At 44.3% G+C, this 21,570-nt stretch overlaps 1 protein-coding gene across 4 annotated transcripts in view; it reads left to right on the top strand.

The window, feature by feature from the left end:
- The first annotated feature begins 4,150 nt into the window (after positions 1 to 4,150).
- NELL1 (neural EGFL like 1) overlaps positions 4,151 to 21,570 on the top strand; it is a 283,549-nt gene continuing 266,129 nt past the window's right edge. For 3 of the 4 annotated variants that reach the window (XM_090140192.1, XM_090140191.1, XM_031607324.2), the window contains exons 1-2: positions 4,151 to 4,331; positions 8,252 to 8,380. In XM_090140192.1, the coding sequence (XP_089996318.1) occupies positions 4,283 to 4,331; positions 8,252 to 8,380 (178 nt within the window). In that variant the 5' untranslated portion in view covers positions 4,151 to 4,282. The remainder of the gene's footprint in view (positions 4,332 to 8,251; positions 8,381 to 21,570) is intronic. The other variant, XM_031607325.2, reaches the window with a different exon arrangement.

The following is a 21,570-nucleotide window of genomic DNA, read 5'->3' as shown; positions in this document are numbered from 1 at the left end:
TGAGGGTGACCCAACAGTCACATGGACTGCTCCAGCTGTTCTGGTGGTCAGAAAAGTTTTTGTTTCTTTTACCTGAAAACTTACTTTTCTCTGAGCAGTGTGTGTGCAGACAGAGGAGGTGGCAGGACCTAATGATGGAGTACTGCAGGAATTTGTGCATGTAAGACAGATTTCATCTTGGAGAGGGCTGCAGTTACCACTGAGCACTGCAGCAGCCCTGAGAGACAGGTGAATTCCAGTGGTCTCCTCATTAGGAGGAAAAGCTGAGGCACAGGGAATTGGTCAGATCTCCAAAGTCAAACAATAGAAGTCAATGATATAACACATTGATTTGGGGAAGAAGAGGTAGTCCTTTGCTGTCACTGCCAGGTTCTGCTGCTTTAAAACTGCAGACCCAAGGGCACATCTTGTATCAACCTAATCATAGAATCATAGAATGGCCGGGATTAAAAAGAACCACAATGATCATCAAGTTTCAACCCCTTGCAATATGAAGGGTTGCCAACCACCAGACCAGGCTGCCCAGAGCCACAACCAGCCTGGCCTTGAATGCCTCCAGGGATTCAATACAATTTCCTTGGGCAACCTGTTCCAGTGTGTCACCACCCTCTGAGTGAAAAACTTCCTCCTAATATCTAACCTAAACCTCCCATTTCTCAGTTTAAAATCACTCCCCCTTGTTCTATCACTATCCACTCTTGTAAGCAGCCATTCCCCTCCTGTTTATATGCTCCCTTCAAGTACCGGAAGGCCACAATGAGGTCTCCCTGCAGCCTTCTCTAAGCTAAACAAGCCCAGTTCCCTCAACCTTTTGTCATAGGAGAGGTGCTCCAGCCCTCTGATCATCTTAGTACCCTCCTCTGAACCTGCTCCAAGAGCTCCACATCCTTCCTGTACTGGGGGCCCCAGGCCTGGACGCAGTACTGCAGATGGGGCCTCACAAGAGCCAAGTAGAGGGGGACAATCACCTCCCTCTCCTTCCTGGCCACCCCTTTTTTAATGCAGCCCAGAACACAGTTGGCTTTCTGGGCTGCAAGTGCACACTGCTGGCTCATGTCCAGCTTCTTGTCCACCAGGTTCTTCTCTGCAGGATAGGTCAGTTTCAAAGCTTAATTTAGACATGATCTAACAAGATCTAACCACGCACTTAGGAATTTAAAAAGCAGCACAGCTGAGCACTGATGTAGACAACGGATTTCTCTTTGCCAGGCCTTGTGCTGGAAGATTTGGAAGCTGCTGATGTGATTATACAGCTTAACGTGGATACTCTCAACCTGCTGAACCGACATTAAGGAGCTGTGATGAGCTGCGTATCAGTGGGTAGGACAGGTGGGTGTAACAGCATCCTCCTTAAACCCACTTAGTATTTTGGCGTTGTACTTTGTTGCCCTCTACTGCTGCAAAGTAAACTTCGCCTGTATGAACAGCCAAGCAGCTTGGGAAACAGGCTTCTAGGGGATGTGAGCCTTAAGCACGGGTGAAATGGGAAGATTTCCTACTCTGTGAAGTAAGAGGTGTTTCTCCAGGTGCGAGCACTGCTGTCTCCCCAGTGTCTGCACATCCACTGGCAACCCAGCCTATGCTTGGCAGCACTGTAAGCAATACTTAGCACTTCTAATTGTTTGCTGTCTGAGAGCTGCAAAAAGCATTGCAGCCATCTGAGAGAGGCCAGGCCTAGTCAGGATCTCTCCATCAAATAACCGAATGCCGCAAGCTTTGTTACTGGAAGAACTAGCAGCTTAACACCACACAGCTAGCAACGTCACAATAATTTAGGTCAAAACCAAGAAGCATTCAATGTCCAACTGGCAGTGCAAGAACAGAATCTTTCACACGAATACGATCCGACCTGAAATCCAGCTAGCTTGCCAGGAATAACACTTCATTCTTGCTAAAGTGCCATCAGATTTTTAAAAATTGCTACGAACGTTCATGAATACAGCTGTAAGTCTTATTTGAATGTCATGCCTTGTGGCTATTTATATTTCTAACTAGATCATACTAGAATATCAGATTTATTTTATTATTATTTTTTTCTTTACTATAATTTGTTGCCATTAGAGTAGGTATGGGGACAGTGTTGGTGGGGAGAAAGCTACTTAGTTGGTGTTTTTTTTTTTTTTGTCCTTCCTTTCTACTCTTCTCCAATATAAACAAGTGAAAATGCATGCAAAATAACTAGTGCTTAGCCAATTCATGATCATTGGGCACAGGGCTAGGGGAGGACCCATGTAATGGAACCTGCTCTGTGCAGAGAGCTTCTGCCCACGTGGCAGGCTATTTGCTGTGCTGCCTGTGGGCTCTGTCCAACAGAAGAACAAGCCAGGGATGGTGAGAAGGGAAGTGGTGGAGTCACTGTCCCTGAAGGTGTTTAAGGAGTGTAGAAATGTGGCACTGAGAGATGTGGTCAGTGGGCAAAGTGGGTGGGTTGGGAATGGACTTGGGGATCCTAGAAGTCTCCTTCAGCTTTCATGGTTCAACAATCATGTTCGCAACAGAGGTGAGAATATGCCAGGGCAATTTTTTTTCTTGTGTTCATGGTAATTTTTTAAATATCATCTAATCCAGATTCAGGTTAAAGCTAATTATGTTTCTTACAAATCTTTGTAATACCAGTTTAAACTGCATAACCACTAAATGCTCTGCACCTGTTTTGCTTAGAAGTGAAAACTATAGTGAAACTTTAGTTGGGTTAGATTTGATTTTGTGTGTAGTTTTATCCTGATTTTGTTATTTCATAAGCACAAATGTAACTAAGCTACCATGAATGGGATGTATAGCTGTAGAAAGAAATTCCTAGAAAGAAATCTCTTACATCAGAGTCTTGAGATGGGATAGAAAGGTGTGCCTTCACCTGAGGATGTGCCATTGCCTTGTTTTCTTGTTGCTATGGCTACATAACATATACACATGTGTATACAATGCACCTCTGCATGCCTGAGGGCTAGCAGCAGTGCTGATAACATAACACACTAAACAAAAGCAAGCTATGTTTGAGTGAAGGCTGAAACTGGAGGCAAATGTCTGAGATGCTGCACCTCGAGGTTTCCTGGAGTACACACCCTGCTAGCAGCCAGGAACAGCTGTTTTCAGTGATCTTACTAAATTAATGATTAGGCAGCCATGCTGTCTTCTGATCACGCTGTTCTAAATGTGCACAATCACAACTGCCCCCTAAAGAGGGAATAGCTTCTATTTTATTTATTTTTATTTTCTTCTATTGTAGAATCGTTTGAGTTGGAATGGACCCTTCCAAGGCCACCTGGTCCAACTCCCCTGCAATGAACAGAGATACCCACAGCTCCACCAAGTGTGCAGAGCCTCATCCAGCCTGACCTCTCATGTCTCCAGGGATGGGGTTTCCACTAAATCTCCGGGTAACCTTTGCCAGTGCCTCATCACCCTCACTGTAAAATCCTTCTTCCTTACATCCAATCTAGTTTTTTATTTTGTTGTTTGTTTCATCCTGGTTTTCTCCAAATGTACGCTTTCATATATTTTTTGTGTGCAAACTGGCCTAGCTTTGTGTTAAGCAGAGCCTAACCACAGCATGGTGAGGTGAAAAGGCAGAGAGGAGCACCCACCTTTCCACCAGCTGGGGCTTGATTGGAACTGTAACGAAGCAGGACCAGCTGGGATGGCCTTACAGCAGCTCCAGCTGGGGCCTATCATCTCTAACCCAACTTTGAATCAGGTGTTCAAGAGGATGGGAGGAAATTGTGAGATAGACCCGATTTTCTCTATGTGAGTGAGCTGAAATCATGGATAGAGAGAAAAAAAGTAGGCGAAGCAGCTCTTTAGAACAGCCATTGGAGCAGCATCTCCGATGACTTGCAAGCATACTGAAGTGCTTTCCCCTTTTCACGCTTGACGGACGTGAAGAAGAGAGCAATTAAGCGACTCGAGCAAGGACACCAGGAAACCCGCGGGAGGACACGGATCTCCGCGTTCCGCTCCGGCGTTCCCGCGGCCTACGGGGCGGCGCAGGGGGCTCATCGTTTTGAGGAGCCTGGGGGCGGCGGCCGGGGTCCGCGCTCGGGGCCGCTCCCACTCGGCGGCCGGGCGGCGGCGCTGGCGAGGCCCGGGGGGGCCCGCGCGTCACGGCGGGGGGCGGGCGGGGAGCCCCCGCCGCGGGGGCGTCGGGGCCGTGCCTGGGCAGCGGGCGGAGCCGGCGCCGCTGCCGGAGCCGCTCCGCGAGTCGGAGGCTGCGTTCGGCTCGGCTCCGCTTCGCAGCAGCTGCCGGCAGGGAGGGAGGCAGGCGGGCGCCGCCCGCGCCGCGCCGATGGGTCTGTTCCCGCTCCTCTGGGCGTGTGCGGCCGCCGCCGGGGCAGGTGAGGGACGGGACGGGGATGCGGAGCCGTCTCCCAGGGGAGCGCGGCAGGAGCCCGGCGGGTGGAAACTTTGCGGGGGGCCGTAGGCCGAGCCTCGGCTCTGGGAGCTGCGGCGGGGAGCGGCAGTTCCGAGGGCGTTGGTGTGGGCGAGCGAAAGTTTCGGGGCGGCGGCTGCGCCCCGCGGGGCTGCGAGCGGGGAGGAGCGGGGAGGGCTGATCCGGCGGCGCCGTGCCCGGAGCTGTCCGCTGTGCAGCCCGTGGGGGCCGCGGTGCCTTTTCCCAGCGGAGCGCTGCCGGCGCCTGTTCCCGGTGGCGGCTTTGTTCTCTCCCTTTTGCCCCGAGCGCACCCTTGCTCGCCCGGGGGACGTTTCCTCGCTGGTGTCTGTAGGTGTTCGCAGGGAAATTTCCCGGTGCGATTAGCAGAAGCGCTGTTCTAAAATTGTTGTTAGTGTTTTCCCATTGAAATTCATTGGTTTTGAGAGGTGGTGTACGTGGAATAGTTGGGAGAGCGTGCCGATCGTCCTTTCCTAGCGGCGTTCCCCCCAGCAGCGCAGCCGGGTGCTTGAGACGGTAAATAGGAGCCCGAACTCTCCTGCTCGGGATTGCGAAGCTTCTCGGAAAGTTCTTTGGTTGCAACAATTGCTGCTGGAGCTGCGGGAGGGCCGTGCAAAGTGCCTCAGGTGGAGGTTCCAGTTACCACCTGAATGACTGCGCGTGGTTGTGTGGGCACAGCTGAGCTGTGTCGGCTGTGCTTTGAAAGTTTTTCTGTCCCCAGGCAGCCTGCATACGGCGGGGTCGAGGAAATTAACAATGTGCTGCACACATCGTATGGTGCACATTAGCTAGCTGGAGCGTGGTGTGTTTGCCAGGGTTTGGGTGCTGGTGATAAAGGTGCAAGCAGAGTGTACGAGCTGTCAGAGCTGTGAGGTGGAATTAATTTCTTTTAGGGATTTCCTAGTGACATCACTCATAATTATATGGCTTAATCCTTTAATCTACTCTAGTGCCTTCAATTTGCGTTGGGCCAAATCCACCAAGTCCTGAAATGATTTCTGTGCCCGCCCCCTGAGTGAATTAGTTGGAGTTTTGCTTGTGTAAGCCACTGATGTGAGGGAAATGGCCCAATTACTTTAAATAGGAATTGAAAGCACCATTGGTCAGGATCGAGCCTGAGCTTTGCACAGCTCTCCAGTAAGGACTTATAGGTTGATGGTTAATTTTGACTTCCAAAAGAAGCAGCATTTCCAGCCTTCCTTCTGCTGAAGGGAGGCAGCAGAACATGCTAGATGCAGTTGGTATGCTTGTGGAATCCTTTTGATAGAGCATGAGAGACCACAGGGGAAAAGGAGACTTAGTTATGATACTGAAGCTGCTGATTTGTTGTTTATTAATTATTTAACTAGGCTTCTGAGTGCTTGCTGCAGGCTGGAGAGCCAGCACAGGAAAATGACTAAAAATGACTGTATTTAATGCAATGTTAGTCTTTTGCTAAATGGATGCTGTGATATTAGAAATAATCTCCTTTCTTGAAAGCATTTGAAAGGCTGGGAGGGGGCACACTGAAGTTGTCACGCAGGTTCCCCCCTGGCAGAAATTGAAGTCTGTGGAGCTGCAGTTGATCTGTACTTGTTGAGCCCTGGGTATCCAGGCTGGAATAAATAGCCTTAACAGAGCAACGGAGCTTTGGTGATTTATGGGAGTGTCTGTATATGCTGGATGTGGTTTCTGTCCTCACCCTCTTGATGTCAGTGGTGGAGCATTCATTGCTTTTAACGGGGTCAGGATTTGTCTTATTGGATGTGGTTTGTCCTTTCTGTTGAGCAAGTTTTAGTTTCTACCCTGTCTGCCCTCATAACAGTAGGTTCTCATTGCTCCAGACACATCTAACCTCTTTCCAATAAGGAAGAGCATAGTCCCCTCTTGGTAGGGAAGGTGAGATAGTCTGGTAAGTTAGTTTGCACAATTTACAGTGTGTGGCTTTTCTTCTGAATAAAATCCTTTTGAAGAAACAATAAGTAATTATTATTATTATTATTATTTTTAAAGCAACCTTTGCTTTAATGTTTCTGACCAGAAAGGCTGCTCTCTCTAATAATATTTTATCATCTGTGTTTGTGTTGGGGGATCTCAGGTTGCAGCCCTTGCACTGGAAGAGTTGCTGTAGGGTTTCTCTGAGTGTTTTTGGTCTGCTGATATGCCCTGCATCAGTTGTAGCCCTGCAGTGCCTGAGCATCTGGGATGGGTGATGACACAGGTAGTACTGAAACCTGATGATGTTGCTGACTACCCAGGAAGCTTTTTCTTTTGGAGAAGTTTCTGTGTTCATTTAAACTTCCTACAAAGTGGTATTTACTCCCCCATCCTCATGAAAGCACTGTATATGTGGACATGTTGATATACTGGCACTTCTGGAGGTTCAGTTCTGCCAGTGCCTCTGCATCTTGGTTTTCATTGTAGAGTAAGGTTGACAGAGACCTTTTTAAAACTGTCTCTTTTTACTAAAACTGTCTGTGTTTTACTACTCAGCTTCCTGTGCAATAGCGTCCTCTGTGTTAGCACAGCTTGTTATCAGAGGGCATTTTAATATCCAAATAAAGAAGAAAGTACTGTGGAACAGATGATTTATGAGCAGAATATGCAACTTCTTGTTCATTCTGTACACCTCAGTAATTTTTTTTAGAGTCTTTAAAAGAATCAGACTGCTTAAATGATCCAGAAGCACAGTCTCGGAATGCCAAATAAATCAATTTAGACCTGAATGTGGAGTCCACTCAGTAGATATCAATCTGGATATGTTTCGCAGGTAATGTCCTTGCCCCACAGAAGTCAGTGGGAGTTTTACCATTGACTTTGGCTGCGTCAGGCTTTCATTCTCAGAACCTATTCCCATTACTAATGATGTTAGCAAAAATTTTCATTAGGAAAGTGCTTGGATCCTGCGTGAGGTTGTTTGACCTATGTGTCAGGCACAGGTCTCGTGCTATATTTATTACTACATTGAGAAAGATACTGTGGTCAGGCTGGCCTCTTGCCATCCCTTGAAAAAGGAGATATGTTTAAAAATTCATTGTACCATAGCCATTAAGTTGCCCTGAACTTTTGAAGGCAGTAACTTCAAACTACTTGTATGTGCATCTTTTCTGTCAATCTCATCGATTCCCCTATCAATTAAAGGGGCGATCAGCCTTTTCTTGGGCATGAACCTTTCTAAATCTTATGTCTGGATTCATCCTTCTGCAGGAGGTGCCACTGCAGATCAGAAGGTTTAGTTAATGAACATTTCTTATTTGTAGGTAGGCTCTGGTGTGCTTTGTGGGGGCTGGCTGAGCTTAAATACAGAAGATGTGCTCCATACGCTTTATTGGCTTTGTGACTCACCCAGGGCTTTGTGATTATGGCATCTTTCATCCTGATACCATATTTCCTCCAGGGTCATTTTGTGCAGTTGGGAAAATAGATTATATTTGGACTGACCTGTAGGGCCTGGTCTGTTGGTCTCAGTTACATGTGAAATGTGAGAGGAATTTCCAGCCCTTGTGTCTCCCTGGAAATTCTGTAGCCAATAGTTGTATGCTGCACATCTCTTTCATCCTTTTGCATAGGTGCTTATGCTTTTTCTTTATTGCTTTTCAGTCTCAAAAGGATGCTGGGTTAATGTATCAGTTTTGTAATGTTTCAAGTTGTGCGTAATAAAAGCTGTGAAAAGGAAATAGTTTAATTGAAAGATTTGGAAAAGAGTATCTTTTTTTCTTGCAACAGAATTACTGTGTCTTCTAAGTAATTACTGTATACGGGGTGCGTGTGCGTGAAGATAATGGAAATGCCTACACTAGGTATTCTTCTCCATGCTTTTCATTATCTGATTTGAAATAAAAATTGATCTAACTCTGTCTCCCTCTCTCTCTCCCTTCCCTCCAACAGCTGTAGGATTTGGAATGGATCCTGACTTACAAATTGATATCATCACAGAACTGGATCTCATGAATACAACCATTGGGGTAACACAAGTACTGGGACTGCACAATGCCAGCAAAGCATTCTTATTTCAAGGTAAGATATGTGTTCTTGACTCTCTTTCCCCAGTTCTGTCTGTATGAGCTCATAAGAGCTTTAATGCCTGAATCCCTGTAATAGTGGTCTCGCTTGTCACTTTCTTTTGCTCAGATACATATAGTTTTGTTGGTTCTTGATTTTTGTGTGTGTGTGCTGCCAGCTCACCAAGACTAGCAGCCTCTAGAGAAGGTTTTTTTCTGGTAGACTTATGACACTCCCCAGTATTTTTTTTCCAATTAAGCATATCAGAATGTTTCCAAAGTGTAGATTGTTGTATTCTTGGGTACTTTGTCATTGTACACATAAGAGACGCACAGAGCTGAGGCTGTGTAGACAAGAGAAGGCAGTTAATGTCTTGACACTGGTTAGTAATGTGTAGCATTACTAGCATTTGGTAGAGAACTACCAAAGTGAGAAGATCAAACTGCATTGTGTTTAACTGTCAGAACTGAGTACCAGTCACTTTGAAAGGTAACGTAATTTTTCATCCAATATTCTAAGATAATGCTTGAGAAACATTTTTTTTTATGGATTGAAATGCAGAATGAATTGGGAAGCTTTACCAGAAGCCTGGATTAAGAGAGAAAGTCTCATGAGAGGGACACTTATGTCACTAGATATTAACAAACATTAAAGCGTGGGTAGGAGCATATATAATGGAGAATCCCTCTTTTTTTTTTTCTTTTATATGCATTAAAGTGGGTAAATTATGGTCTTAATTTTTGATTTCTCCCTCTCCTCTGTAGATGTTCGTAGAGGCTAAAGACTATGAGCTCGTTTAGCTTTTCTTCTGGATCTGCAATACTGTAAACTTTACAGATCTGCTTCTTTTATTACTTGGAATAACTGAAGTTCATTTTTTACCTGATCAAGGCCACTTTAGGTGGCAAAGCAGACACTTCTGGAGACCATCTCAGATCTTGTTAGTCGTATTTCCAATTTCCTATGCTATGTTGAGTAGTGAATTTTCACTGCTTGTCAGATCAGTGTCCAGAAGATGGGTGTTAATTTAATCACTTGAAGTTACCAGTAGTTTTTCATCTGATACACTTGACTACAGGTTTTTGTGTTACAGATGAATAGTACTGATATTCCTCCAAAGACTGCAGTGGCCTAACTAACTTAAATTATTTGATTATTTCCAAATGCCATTCTGTGCAGCTAACAGCACCTGTGCTGATGAACTCTCATGGTGAGATTTTGCAGACTGGTAGTTGTAGCTGTAGGGAAGATGACTGAGATGTTTTTTTTTTTTTTGGAGGGCGAAACTGATTGAATCCCTTGATACTGTATGTAGACCAATGGTGAAAATTTTATGTCTATTCAGTCCTGTTTGCCTTGAAATGCTGCACCTGTAGCTTACAAACTTTAGAGAAGACGGATGTAAAAAAATGAACTTTACAGGCAGTACATGTGAGCAGACATTTAAAAAATAGATGTTCACAGAAGCATTGAACAAGAGTTCATGATATGAAGTGAATATACAGTTCAGAGTCTGTAATTAGCTAAATAAAGCTTTTTCTAATTCCCCCACCAAAAAAAATCTTTTCAATGCACACAGGAATAGTCTTGTTCTTGGATATTGTTTATAGTAAAAAACTTCTTGAAGATGGCATGGGAAGTTACTGTCTTCAGATAAGCTCATCAGCCCTTGAGCTAGGAGAAGACTCAAGACCTTTGGAATATTATTCCTTCCTGAGAGAGATCTGTGAGAGCTCTTTTGCTGCTGCTGTTGGATAGGATGGAAGTCTGAGGCTGCCCGCTGGCTGCTTCCCTTCTTGTTCCTATCTGTTATTTGTTAAATGTCAGCAGCTGTATGAAGTCTCATTTAGTAATGGAGGTGACTTAGTTTACAGCTACAGTTAGGCTATGTGCCAGGTCTATTGGCTGGAACCAGAAGGTGCTTAATTTCAATTTTTATCTTGCCATACCTTAAGACTAGTACAGAGCCCACAGGGATGTATGGGCAACTGCTAAGCATAGGTTGGAAAAAATAATACTTTCTTTCCCCACAGAATTTCACAGAAATCCAGCCAATGTGACAGTCCTGGGGGAGAGAAAAGATTGAAAGTCAGTGCTTAGTTGAAAAATGTCTGTATCCTGCTGGACTTGCTGCTCTCTTTCAGCAGAGCTTTGCTCTGATTAGCTCTTAGCAGGTGTCAGTAGCTGGTGTGTGCTGTGCCTTGCTGCTCTTCTGTCAGCATGTGGGGCACCAGGCAGGTGGGGTCCCACCACACCTGGCAGGCTGATTGCTGATAAGGGCACCTCTTTGGAGACCTTTTCACTTCTGTGCTTTCACCACTCAGAGTCTCCTAGTTCAGGGAAAGAGAAAGTGATTTTGTGAGTTTGTTGTCTGGGATGTGGTTTTCACAGGGCAGTTTTGCCTGCTCCTCACCCTCACTTTGGCTGTGTCCCTGCAGCAATGGAATAGGTCTCTGAGCTTAGACAAATGCTCCTCAGGGAACATTTTCTGTCTTGTAAGATGCTTTTCCTGTTATGACTTCACTGTTCAAACTGGGAATATTACATTGTGCATCCCTGCAAGTCTAAATCAGTGAGGTAGAGAAATAGTAACTTTGCCCCTTAACGGATGGCATAGCGCTGTAGTGAAAATGTGAATCGTTTTCCCTTGCAGGATTCTTCTTGTGTGAATTAAGCTCTTTGGTGCTGGAAGTTTTATGAGTTTTGGACACTCAGTTGTATTTAGAGGCAGAAAAATTAAAAAAGGAGGAATAGGAGTGATAGAAGAAGTGTACAGTAGGAAGATAAATGACTATCTTTAATTTGATTTTTTTGATCAGTGGCATTAGCTCTCTTATAGAAGTAATGTTTGTTACAAAACTTCTGGAGATTGACCTCAGGATTTTGATGTATCACAGAGGAAATGTAGAAGGACTTTTTCTCTGAAGTCCCAAACTACCTCAGTTGTAGCCAGTGCAGTATTCTGATTTTATAATTTTGATAGTAAGAGCTGAAACTCAAATTGCCATGCAAAGCAGTTTTACAGGCAAAGAATTAAATTTAACTCCATTGCAAACTGTGTGACAGCGTGACAGAACCAAAGTAGCAATTGAGAGATGTGGGTTGCTTTTGGACAAGCAAATCTGTTCCTAATTCAGAAAATCATAGAAACCTGCAATTAAGTGCAGTCATCTGAGTGGTCCTATTGGGATTTTTTCTTTGATTATTTCAGCTTGATTTTTTTTTTTTTTGATTGATCAGTTCTGTTACTTGGGTGTTTCAATCCTGTTCTCTATGAAATGGGGATGAGGGAATCAGAAAAGTGGTGTAGGTGCTGACAGCGCAAATGAGATGAAATTTAGTTTGTAACTCACAATTGCAATTGTGCAAACAGCATGTTATCTCTCAAATTGTGGTGTATTATTTATCATTAATAGTTGAAAGAGTAGGGGGGAATAATCGTTGCATCCAGACTGCTTATTCCAGCAGAAAAGGATAAAAGAACGTGAGGGGAAACTCATGACTAGAGTGCTCTTCGAGAATGGGATCCCATGGTCCTGGTGTCCAGCTGCACATCTCTTTGCCTTCAGCCATGAGTTTGAAAAATTCAGGGAATGAGTTTAGGGGAGTGGGTGAGAAATCTAACTCAAAGAAATGTATTGGAAGTATTGATCATCCCCCTAATGCATTACAACAAAGATTGCATGAAAGAAATTTGCGAATACTATCTTGGCAACATGAGGAAATGATACTGGAGTTACTATAACAGGATTATGGTATACATTTTACTATGTTAAGAAGCAGTGCGTATCCTGCTTAACGGAGCTCAGTCCCATCCTGTACTTCAGATAGCAGAGAAGCAGGGCTTATTTTGCCACCCGCAGTGGGGAAACCTCATCCTGAAGGTTCAGAAGCAGAGAAAGGCTTTAGTTATACATAAGGCCTGAGGAGGCATTTAGCTGGTCAGCTTTTTCCTAGGCAGAGTGAGCCCAATCTTTAGCCTGTTACGTTATGTAATTACCTTAATCGGTGACTTTTTGTTCAGCACTCAGTTCTCATTGTGGAAGGAAAATTTTATTCGTTTTACAACCTGTCAGCTACACTCATTTCTTTCTAATTCTTCTTCTCTCAACACCTCTCTTGAACCTCTTTGATAGAGGCTTAAAGTCATTACTTACAAAGCAGTTCCCACAAGGAATTGGTTAAGGTTTTGTTTTTCCCCTTCCTACCCATCTGGCAGTATTTTTCAATTTGTCTTTAACTTAGGAACTGTCTTTTCACTCTATGTGCTATCTGTAGCTTGGAGTAGTTTTGACTACCACCACATAATGTTGAAGGTCCACCTCTGTGTAGTCCTTTTTTGCTTGACCATTTGACTTGTATTAAACAAGCACTGGATTTGTAAGGGAAAACCTGGCCTGTGGCTCCTGCAGCACAGAGTTCAGTTGTGCTCCTTTCTGCTTTGTGTTGGTTACTTCTGGCTTCTTTTTCTATACAGTTGCATTTTCCTCTGACAGGAAAGGAGAAAGAATTACGAGTGTCTTTGAGCACAAAGCACTATTTTGTGAGGAATGAGGAAATCTTGTTGAGTTCCTGCAATGAGTGGGTTGTCTTGCTTCAGGTGGAAGGAGAGAGCAGGGCTGCAGGGCAGAGGTGTCTCTCAGTATGCTCCTGTGAGCTTCCAGAAGCAGCGCATTTCTCCTTGTAGCCATTTCCTCTCAGGATGTTACGGATCCCAATTTCTAGACAGCTCCCTTCTTGACTTGCTAATTCCTCTGTCAGAGAGCGAAGGTGTTTCCAGACCCTTTGAAGTTGAGTTTTGGAGCTGAATGCGTTGCTTGCTCTTAACACAAGGTAATCAGCCAGAACCACTGCTTCCTGCTATCTCTCCTGGGATGTTCATAGCAAACAGGAGGTGCAAGCAATATCATTTTTACCCAGCAGGAAGCAAAGCACGGGAGGGCACATCATGGTCACCTCAGCTCTGCTCCTCCTCCAGCTCTGTGGAACAGAGCACTTCTCTCACTGTTGTCATATGGGAGAGGTCTGGGACACCAATGGTGCAAAGGTCTTTCCTTCCTGCCTCCCATAGGGATTCTTGTACTTTGGAAAAGGGAGCTCTATTGAGTTGCTTTTTTGTTGTTGTTGTTGTTGGGTACAGCCCCTCACTGGCCTTGGCTGGCAGCTGGTGCCTGTGTAGTCCCCTTAGCTGTTGTTTTTGTCCCTTTTTTTTTTTTCCTACATGTTTTCCTGAGGTGCCAAGAGTGCTCTGCAGGGACATTCTACTGTGTCATAGCGTCTCTGCTGCCTGCACCTCAGCACCTGGCATGGGTCTGTGTTCAGAAATGGGTAGGTTTTGCATTGTACCCTCTTTTTTTTCCTGTTTTACCCAAATGCAGAGTTGCAGTATCTGTGAGAGAAGTGTGCAATGGTAAAATAAAAATCCTTTCTGTGAGTGAAAGCATTGTGCAGGCCTGAGGTGCAGGCAGCCCAGCCTGCTACCCTGAGCGGCGTGTGGTAGTGTTTCCAGTTTTGACCATTTCTGCCCTCTTTTCCACTGAGATCTCAGGTCGGATATTAGGAATTTTATTCTCAGGAAAAGTAGTGAGGTGCTGGCACAGGCTGCCTGGGGGCTTGGGGGGGTCACCATCGCTGGGGATGTTTCAGAACTGTGGGGATGTGGCACTGAGGGATGGGTAGGGGTGGGTTGGGATTGAACTTGGGGATCTCTAAGATAATTTCCAACTGTAATGATGCTATGACTAACACCAGAGGATAGCACATTTTAGGATTTACTCAGAACTTTGGGGCTGCTGGCTCTGTTGGCTGGGGACTGGGCCAGCATCTGGGCTTGGCTGTGTGGGGGAGGTTTGTGGGGTGAAAGCTTCTCTGTCAAGTACTGCTAGGAGCGAAGATGCCAGAAAGTTTTAGTGGCTAAATTCACTGATGTGCTTTCATGGGTGACTATCTGGATCCCTGGCAGTTCTATGGGGAAACTGGGCAGTGTGTATGAGCATCTAGGGGCCTGTTGCTCCTTGGTGGTCCTGCCTGAGGGTGATGAAAGAAAGCACAGCTTCTCCAGCTTGTGTCTGTCAGCAGGATGGTGAGCAGGTACTCAGTCTCTTTGAGATTGTAGTTGCTCTCATGCTTTTCACCCTTCTTCTTCAGACCTCTCTGAAAGCTTGAAAAGGAGGAAAATAAAGCTGGAAATGCAGGGGTATGTAAAGAGCCAGTAATTCAGCTGGGATGAAGGAGCTCTCCTGAGAGGTAGGGAATGATACAGATTGATGCTGGGAAATGGGTGGTGAGTAGCAGTTGGATGAGATTAACAGTGACAGGCAGGGCAAGGAAACTGGGACTCACTGGGAGATAGTTGGAGGGGGAGAGAAGAGAAACAGCTTTGGCAAGGAGCTTGAGGCCAAGGAGGGGATTGGTGGAGATTGGGAAGAAAGCAGTGATGAGTGGTGTAAGGGTGCTGAGCTGAGGGGAAGGCAGGTGGGCACTGGAATAAGGAGGATGGTCACCAGAGCAGCAGGGAGATGCAGCCTGGAGGGAGAGGTGAGTAGCTGAAACTGAGTGAAAAACTTAAGTGCTGCAGTCTTACACTGGATGGGTAGGGTTCAGGTGAAGATTTGCTTGCAGTAAAGATAGAAAAATTGGGGAAAAAGCACTGGAAGCTTAGATTTGGCAGTGCTGGGTGTCTGTGCTTCGTGCTAACTGTTAACAAATGTTTTTGGAGGATAAAACTTGGATCGTGTGTATTTAATTAGTGACTTGGAACCTTAATTTTCTCTGCTTAGGTTGTTCACCTGTAAAGCTGAGGTACTAATACCCTTTCCTCTAACAGCAGTGGTGTGAAAAGAATTAATTAATTGCAGTCTCAGATACTGCGCTAGAATAATTAACTCGGTCATGGTCTGTTCTGTCTTCAGAGAAGGATTTAAATACGGTAGATTTACTCTTCAAGGTGTGCCTTGAACAATAAAAATAAGACAAAATCCTTATTTGTTAACAGGTGTTGTTTGTTCTTTGATCTTTGCTTTGTGCAATGACTGTGCCCCTCTGGAAAGCAGTGTGTGATCCTGCCATTGAGGTCGGTGTTCTAACGTGTTCCTGCAGGGCTGAGCTTCAATACTGACACACCTGCTTGACTTCTTATTTATATTTGTCCTTTCAATATGGCTTGTGTTTTAGTTGTGTGTAAGTGATGTAAACTTTTTTTTTTTTTGGTGATGAAGAAATGAGCCTAAGGGGTTTATATGTTCTCTCTCTACTGAAAGTGGTCAGTTTTGCAGATGATCTGGAGTCAAAGTACAATGAGATGGGTAGAGATGAGTGAACTGAATCATCAAGAAATCAACAATTACTTGAGACCTAAGTACTGAGTGGTGCTCTCATGCTCTGAAGTTAGGCAATCTGCTATTCCCTTTGCTGGAGCCCAGACATGGTTTTTAAGATGCTTCTGTGTATCCATCCAGTGTTGGCTGTTTCCACTCCTGTCTCAATTTGAATTACCCTGGAGCCCTAAGACTAAAATGTATCCCACATACACGAAAATACAATTTGTAAATCCTCACTGACTTTCTTGTTCATTATACCCATTTTAACCACCCCACCCTCCTAAAAATAAAATATGAGCATAGTCTAAAATAGAAACACGGCCATACAAAACTACAGTGACTGATTTCCAATTTTTTTCTTCCATCCTGGAAGTTGTCATGCTGCCTTCTGTTATACTTGACATTTTTTGGGTTTCCCATCATGTCTTTAATGATGAGAGAAGAATTATGAGCATGCCTTTCCTCTGCTCTTGGCAGTTATTTTTGCTTTGCTGGGAGATAATTGTTCTCCTTGTCTATCTTCATTGCCACCGTGGCAAGTACAGAGAGACATGGGAGAAGCACTTCAGTATTTCTGCAGTATGCTAAAAGCCTGAAATGCTTCTGGCAAACTGTTGACAAAGGCCTGTAAGGAAGATAAGCAGAAAGAAAGCAAAAGGTCTGTACTCTTCAGTGGGTGGGGAGGGGGAATGGAGGAATTGGTTTCTGACGTTGCTGGTAAATGTGACATGCTTGCCCCACTGCCTGAGCAGCTAAGTTCTTAAAATGAGAGGAAATCCATTTAGTAAAGAGAGTTTGAGATTCTTGTATCTTCATCAGAACAGAAACACAACAAAAATGTCTTTTTTTTTCCCTTCCACAAAGGAGATGAGTGACCTGATACTCTTAAGTCTGATTATACTGCACATAATCAGGTTTTATTAACTACTTATTTAGAAGAATGAGAATTACAGTGCCGTAAGAGTATAATTCTGTAATGTTTCACAGACCAGGTGTTGTGCTAGTGATAGCCCTGGGAAATTGAAGCGATGTGGGGTGAGTGCTGGAGTTGTGCCTCTGCCCTAGGATGGTGAGCCCTGCACCTATTGCAAGGTCTGGCTTGCGGGCCAGGTGCTGGGATAGAAGAGAGCTGAATAGGAGCATTGCTTGGTAAAATGGCTCACGGGGCAGAAGTGCTGGGTTCTCACTGTAGACAGTGAAGCCATGTGGCCCTTTATGGGTGCTCTGAACCTGAAGAGGGGTCTTTAGATTTCTCAAAGCGGTTTTAATGGAAACATGTTAATGTCTGTTTGATAGGAATATTTGTTTGTTCTGCTTAATTAAATGAAAAAAGATACATGATGTTTTTTAAGATTTTTGTATCTTAAAAAGGTACATAAAAGCAGATACAGACTAAATGCAAGGGGCGGGCATGGAAAACTTCCTGCAGTGAAAAGCCCTGCTGTCTTCAACTACCTATCAAGAATAAAAATTAGATGCTAGTTGAGACCTCAGCCTGCTTCTTCTATGCCAAACTCTAGATTAATCTTGCCACCTGCAGTGTGGGTGTATAAATGACACGAGGGGGACGTTTTTTTCCTCATTTTTCATTTTTGCCACATAAATGGTGGGAAGTAATCATGTCATACTGTGCTGGTTTATGGCATTATGTCATGTGATTGCCTTGCCTTTTGTGGCCTTTTCAATGATACAAAATGCAGAGCATTAGTAGTTTTTTTTTTTTTTTTAAGTAAATGGACCAGAAGATTTTGGCACCTGGTGTCCACTAAAACATTCATTAAATCAGTAGTTACATAGGCTGCATACCTGCTAAAACAGCCAAATTGACTCTGTAATTCTGACAATAGAGGGGCCTGTGAATCACTGATTTGATACAGTCAGTACTCCAGCTGAGGGCTGGTGTTTTGGCTTTCTAAAATCTTTCATTCCCCCTCCTCCCACCCTGTCTGCTAATGTTTCTGGATATCCCACTGATCCTCTCTGCTACAAATAGGAAAAAAAAACCCAAAAGTAGTATATGATGACTGCAGCTGCAGGGATTACTCTAGGTGCCTGTGCTCCCCCTGTGCATATGGGTAGCTCCTCCATTTGAAGCTGGGAGTTCTTCAGTAGTAGGAGCAGATGATTCCTACAGCGGGCAAGTTGGTTTTGGTAAGGCAGTTATGTTTCTCACTGCTCCTCCTTCTCCTGCCTTTTCCTTTTACGTTTTGTAACCTGCAAGGTAGTGTAGATGCCCTGAGAGTGCAACAAGCATGAAACTGGATCTTGGAGGTTAAATACTCGTTGCTTCTCTGATGAAAGGCTACCTACTGCCGACGCATAGATCTGTCTCTGCTTCTCTCTCTGCTCGTTGCCTGTACCACTGTTGGAATTTCAGAGCCTGTTCTCAGGACTAGGGAAAACAACCAAGCCAAGGTGTGTGGGAGGAGAGTGGGCTTGATGCATGTGTCATGGTTTTTTGTGGTCTGTGGAGGTCTCTGCAGATATTCGTCATGCTGTTTGAAAGATGAAGCAGTGCAGCTTTGAAAGTGACATTTGGAGTATAAATTGGGAAATGCTGGTGATTTGGAAACCTCATGCACTGGCCTTTATCTCCAGCCTTCCTTTTAAGGGAATTTACTGAGGAGCTGTCAAAGCAGGACTCTGCAGTATTAGTTACAGTAGTGGTCTTAGCGAAACAGGGGAAGTTGCTTAGGTTTACTTCATTGTAATTAATTACAAAACCAGAAAAGAATTAAGTTTTTTTAATGATAGTATTCCTCTCTCTGTGTTAGTCTTTTGTTCTCTGATGCTAGCAGTGCTTTTAATGGTTTTTGATGTCTTGCGAGTACCAGCTTTCAGATGGGATATTCTGCTTCTCTAGCTTTATGCCATCCTAATTGTTTCAAAATGTAGTCATTAAAACAGAAAGTAAACATGATTGCTGGTGTTATTGCTAACGGCAAGAAATGCAAAAAAGGGGGACACATGTGGCAGTTCTATTTAAATAAAAGCTTATTTTCTGAAACAAAGGCTTGTGGAGCAAGAGGGAGCACTTAGTACCCTGAGCACGTTTGCTGTTACGGATGAACCCACAGCAATGGATGCTATCAAAGTTGTCATATTTTATTCATGAGTTGTGGTATGCTCGGATGAAATAAGAAAAGAGATGCTCAAAATCATAATTATGGTGTAAAAAGATAAAACAGTTATTATTGTGGCATTTTTGAAAATTGTTAGATCTCTCAAATAATTCATATAAAACTTGCAGTGAATGACTAAGTGTGTTAGTTGTGGTTGTGCCTCTTTGCTGGGGGACTGTATGCAGGGCTTCACAGAGATGGAGTTGATTCATATTTGGGGCAAGGGTGTAAATGTGTGCTCATGTGTATCCCACAAAACAAAGGTGGCTATAATATTCAATATAAATGTAATTGTAAAGAGGCTGACAGGAGAAATTATACTTGAGCAGAGAGAGGCCTTGACAAATGCATTGTGCCCCGTGCCATTATCATGCAGTTAGTAAATCAAGCAGGCAGCCAGGAGTTAATTTTCTTCAGCAGCAACACGCAAGTGATTTTTCTGAGGTAAAGAAAACAGAAGGGACAATGAATTCATGGCACATACTTGTTTACAAATTTCATAAAGAAAATGAAAAAGCATATGATTTTCAGTAGTAAGTGAGCAAAATGCTTTTAAAATAATTAAGCAACTGTTTAGAGTGCCACTGTTGGAGCTTCTGACCACAAGAACATGTCATCATATACTAACTTTGAACTTGTGGGATAATTTCACTGCCTTCAGTTGGATTATTCCTGTGATTAAAAGGCTTTATTGGACTGGAAATCAAAACCTCTGTGTTGATGTAGCCAGGTTTCTTTGCTGCCAGAAGTAGCACTGGGCACTGTAATTTCTCTCTGCAAGCAAAGAAAATGAGCCAGAGGCCTCTGTTTTAAGGATCAGCTAACAACTGCTGAGTTCTGGTGCTCAGATGCTGAAGGACACAGGCCTTCACCAGGGAGACGAGTGCTGCTCTCTGAGCAGCCCTGCTGGGGTGAGGCTGGGATCTTCTACACTGACCAACTTGGGCTTTCAGCCTCTTCTGCTTTGCTGGGTCTTGGCATTACTCTGAAAATCTGGATTATAGGCTATCTCTGTCAACGAGAAATCAGAATTATTAAAATTTCTAAAATGACAAATCAATCACTCCCTCTGCGTAGTCAGTTGACAAAGCTGAAGTGTGTTTCTAGATGACAAATGCCCCAGGGGGGAGGGGGGAAGGGGTGTAGATGGAGGGACTGTGCTCAGAGTGCCATCAGTAGTTGCAAAATGTACTCTCTATCTGATTTTTGGCTCCAGAGACTCACCTCCTTATGGTAGCATCCTCGTTTAGATTTCTTGTATGTGTGGCTGAAGAGCATGTTTTGCCAAGTTCAATGTGTGTTACCATTTTTTTTTTTCTTGAGATCACTTCCAATTTTGAGGGGCTGTCGCTCTGAGCTTTTCTGAAGATCTTTTGTAGAAGGGAGAGAAAAGATGGCTGGGTTTGTTTTTGTATGAAGCCAGAACAGAAGCTGTATTTTTTGGTGGCTCATTATCCCATGTGGCAGTGGCACTTAACATTCTCTGAAGCAGAGCCCTAGAGTGGACTGTGCTGTGTCAATAATAAGTCCTGGAAATGAGTGTTGCTCACTAGTGTGGCACCCAGGGCTGCTGGCTGTGTTCAGACTGTTCCTTGGGACTGTGTTGCTAGTGTAGCCAGTCCTCTTCTGAACAGCTGTTATTTTCAGAATTTGCTAACAGCAGCCTTTATCGCAATTGCAGTGATGTGATATGTTAGCTGATATAGATAAACAGTGGAAAAGAAGTTACAATCAGTGACTCCTGCGCTAATTAACTAACAAGGCATGTAATTTGATTAACTCACATGATTTAAGGGCAGATGATGCACTGTTAGCGGTAGTGTAACTTCTGGAGCATTTCTACCAGCTCTGGAGTAAGCAGTTAATTTAAGGGATCATCCATTTGTAAATAGTGTTGATTTCAGCGTGAGTCCCTTGAGGACAAAGTTGAGCCTACTTGAGGAGGTGAGCCTGTGCCTTGTAGCTGCTTGAAACATTGCAAGCGAGGAAAAGGAGCTGCCTGAGTAGCAGGCGATATGCAGCAAGGTGAATGCTGCTCTTGACAGCAAGCTTGTTGCAAAGCCTTTGGGCTCGTGTGAGTTTCCTGCTTGTGCTCCATACCCACCAAATGCCTGGAAGGTGGTGTTAGTTGCTGTGTTGTGCATGCACCCACGCCTGCTGCTTGTCCTTTTGTCATGGGAAGAATGACTGTCACTTGCCTTGAGTGTTCTGTCTGCCTGCGTGGAAATGAGAAGGGCTCTGGAGAAGGGAAGCCTAGATGTAGACAAGAGGGGCTGCCCCTGCGGTGTAGGCTTTGCTGCAGCTCTCTGCTGCTGTGCCCATTCTGTTGCCCCCGCTTGGGCTGGGCCTTGACAAACAGAGGCGGCTTCCTTCTCTCTGTGTGTATTAATTTCTAAGTCTTGCACAATATATCTGGGATAACAGAGCAGCTCAGTTTCCCTGGTTCAGGTTGAAATGCTGATAAAGCAAGCATGAGGCTTAACCTCTTGATCAACAACTTAATTAACATGTGTGGTCATTCCAGCCAGTGCTCAGGCTGGGAGAGCTTTCAAGTAGTGAAGAACCTGACAGTAAGCCCCTGAGTCAACTAACTGATTGGCTGGGAAGAAGCGGTGAGTTGTTGAGCAGCGGTTTTGCTTCTTTAGTGCCTCAGAATTCCGCTCTCCCTGGCATCCGGAGTTTTAGGACTGGGTTTGCAGTAGCTTCCTGGATGGAATGAAATGTATCTATAATTTTGAATGCTAGATTAATTTTGTTAGGCAAG

This window comes from Phasianus colchicus, chromosome 5 (genome assembly GCF_987193195.1).
Source record: "Phasianus colchicus chromosome 5, bPhaCol1.hap1.1, whole genome shotgun sequence".
Lineage (NCBI taxonomy): Eukaryota > Metazoa > Chordata > Aves > Galliformes > Phasianidae > Phasianus > Phasianus colchicus.
This window is presented reverse-complemented; position numbering and strand designations above follow the sequence as displayed.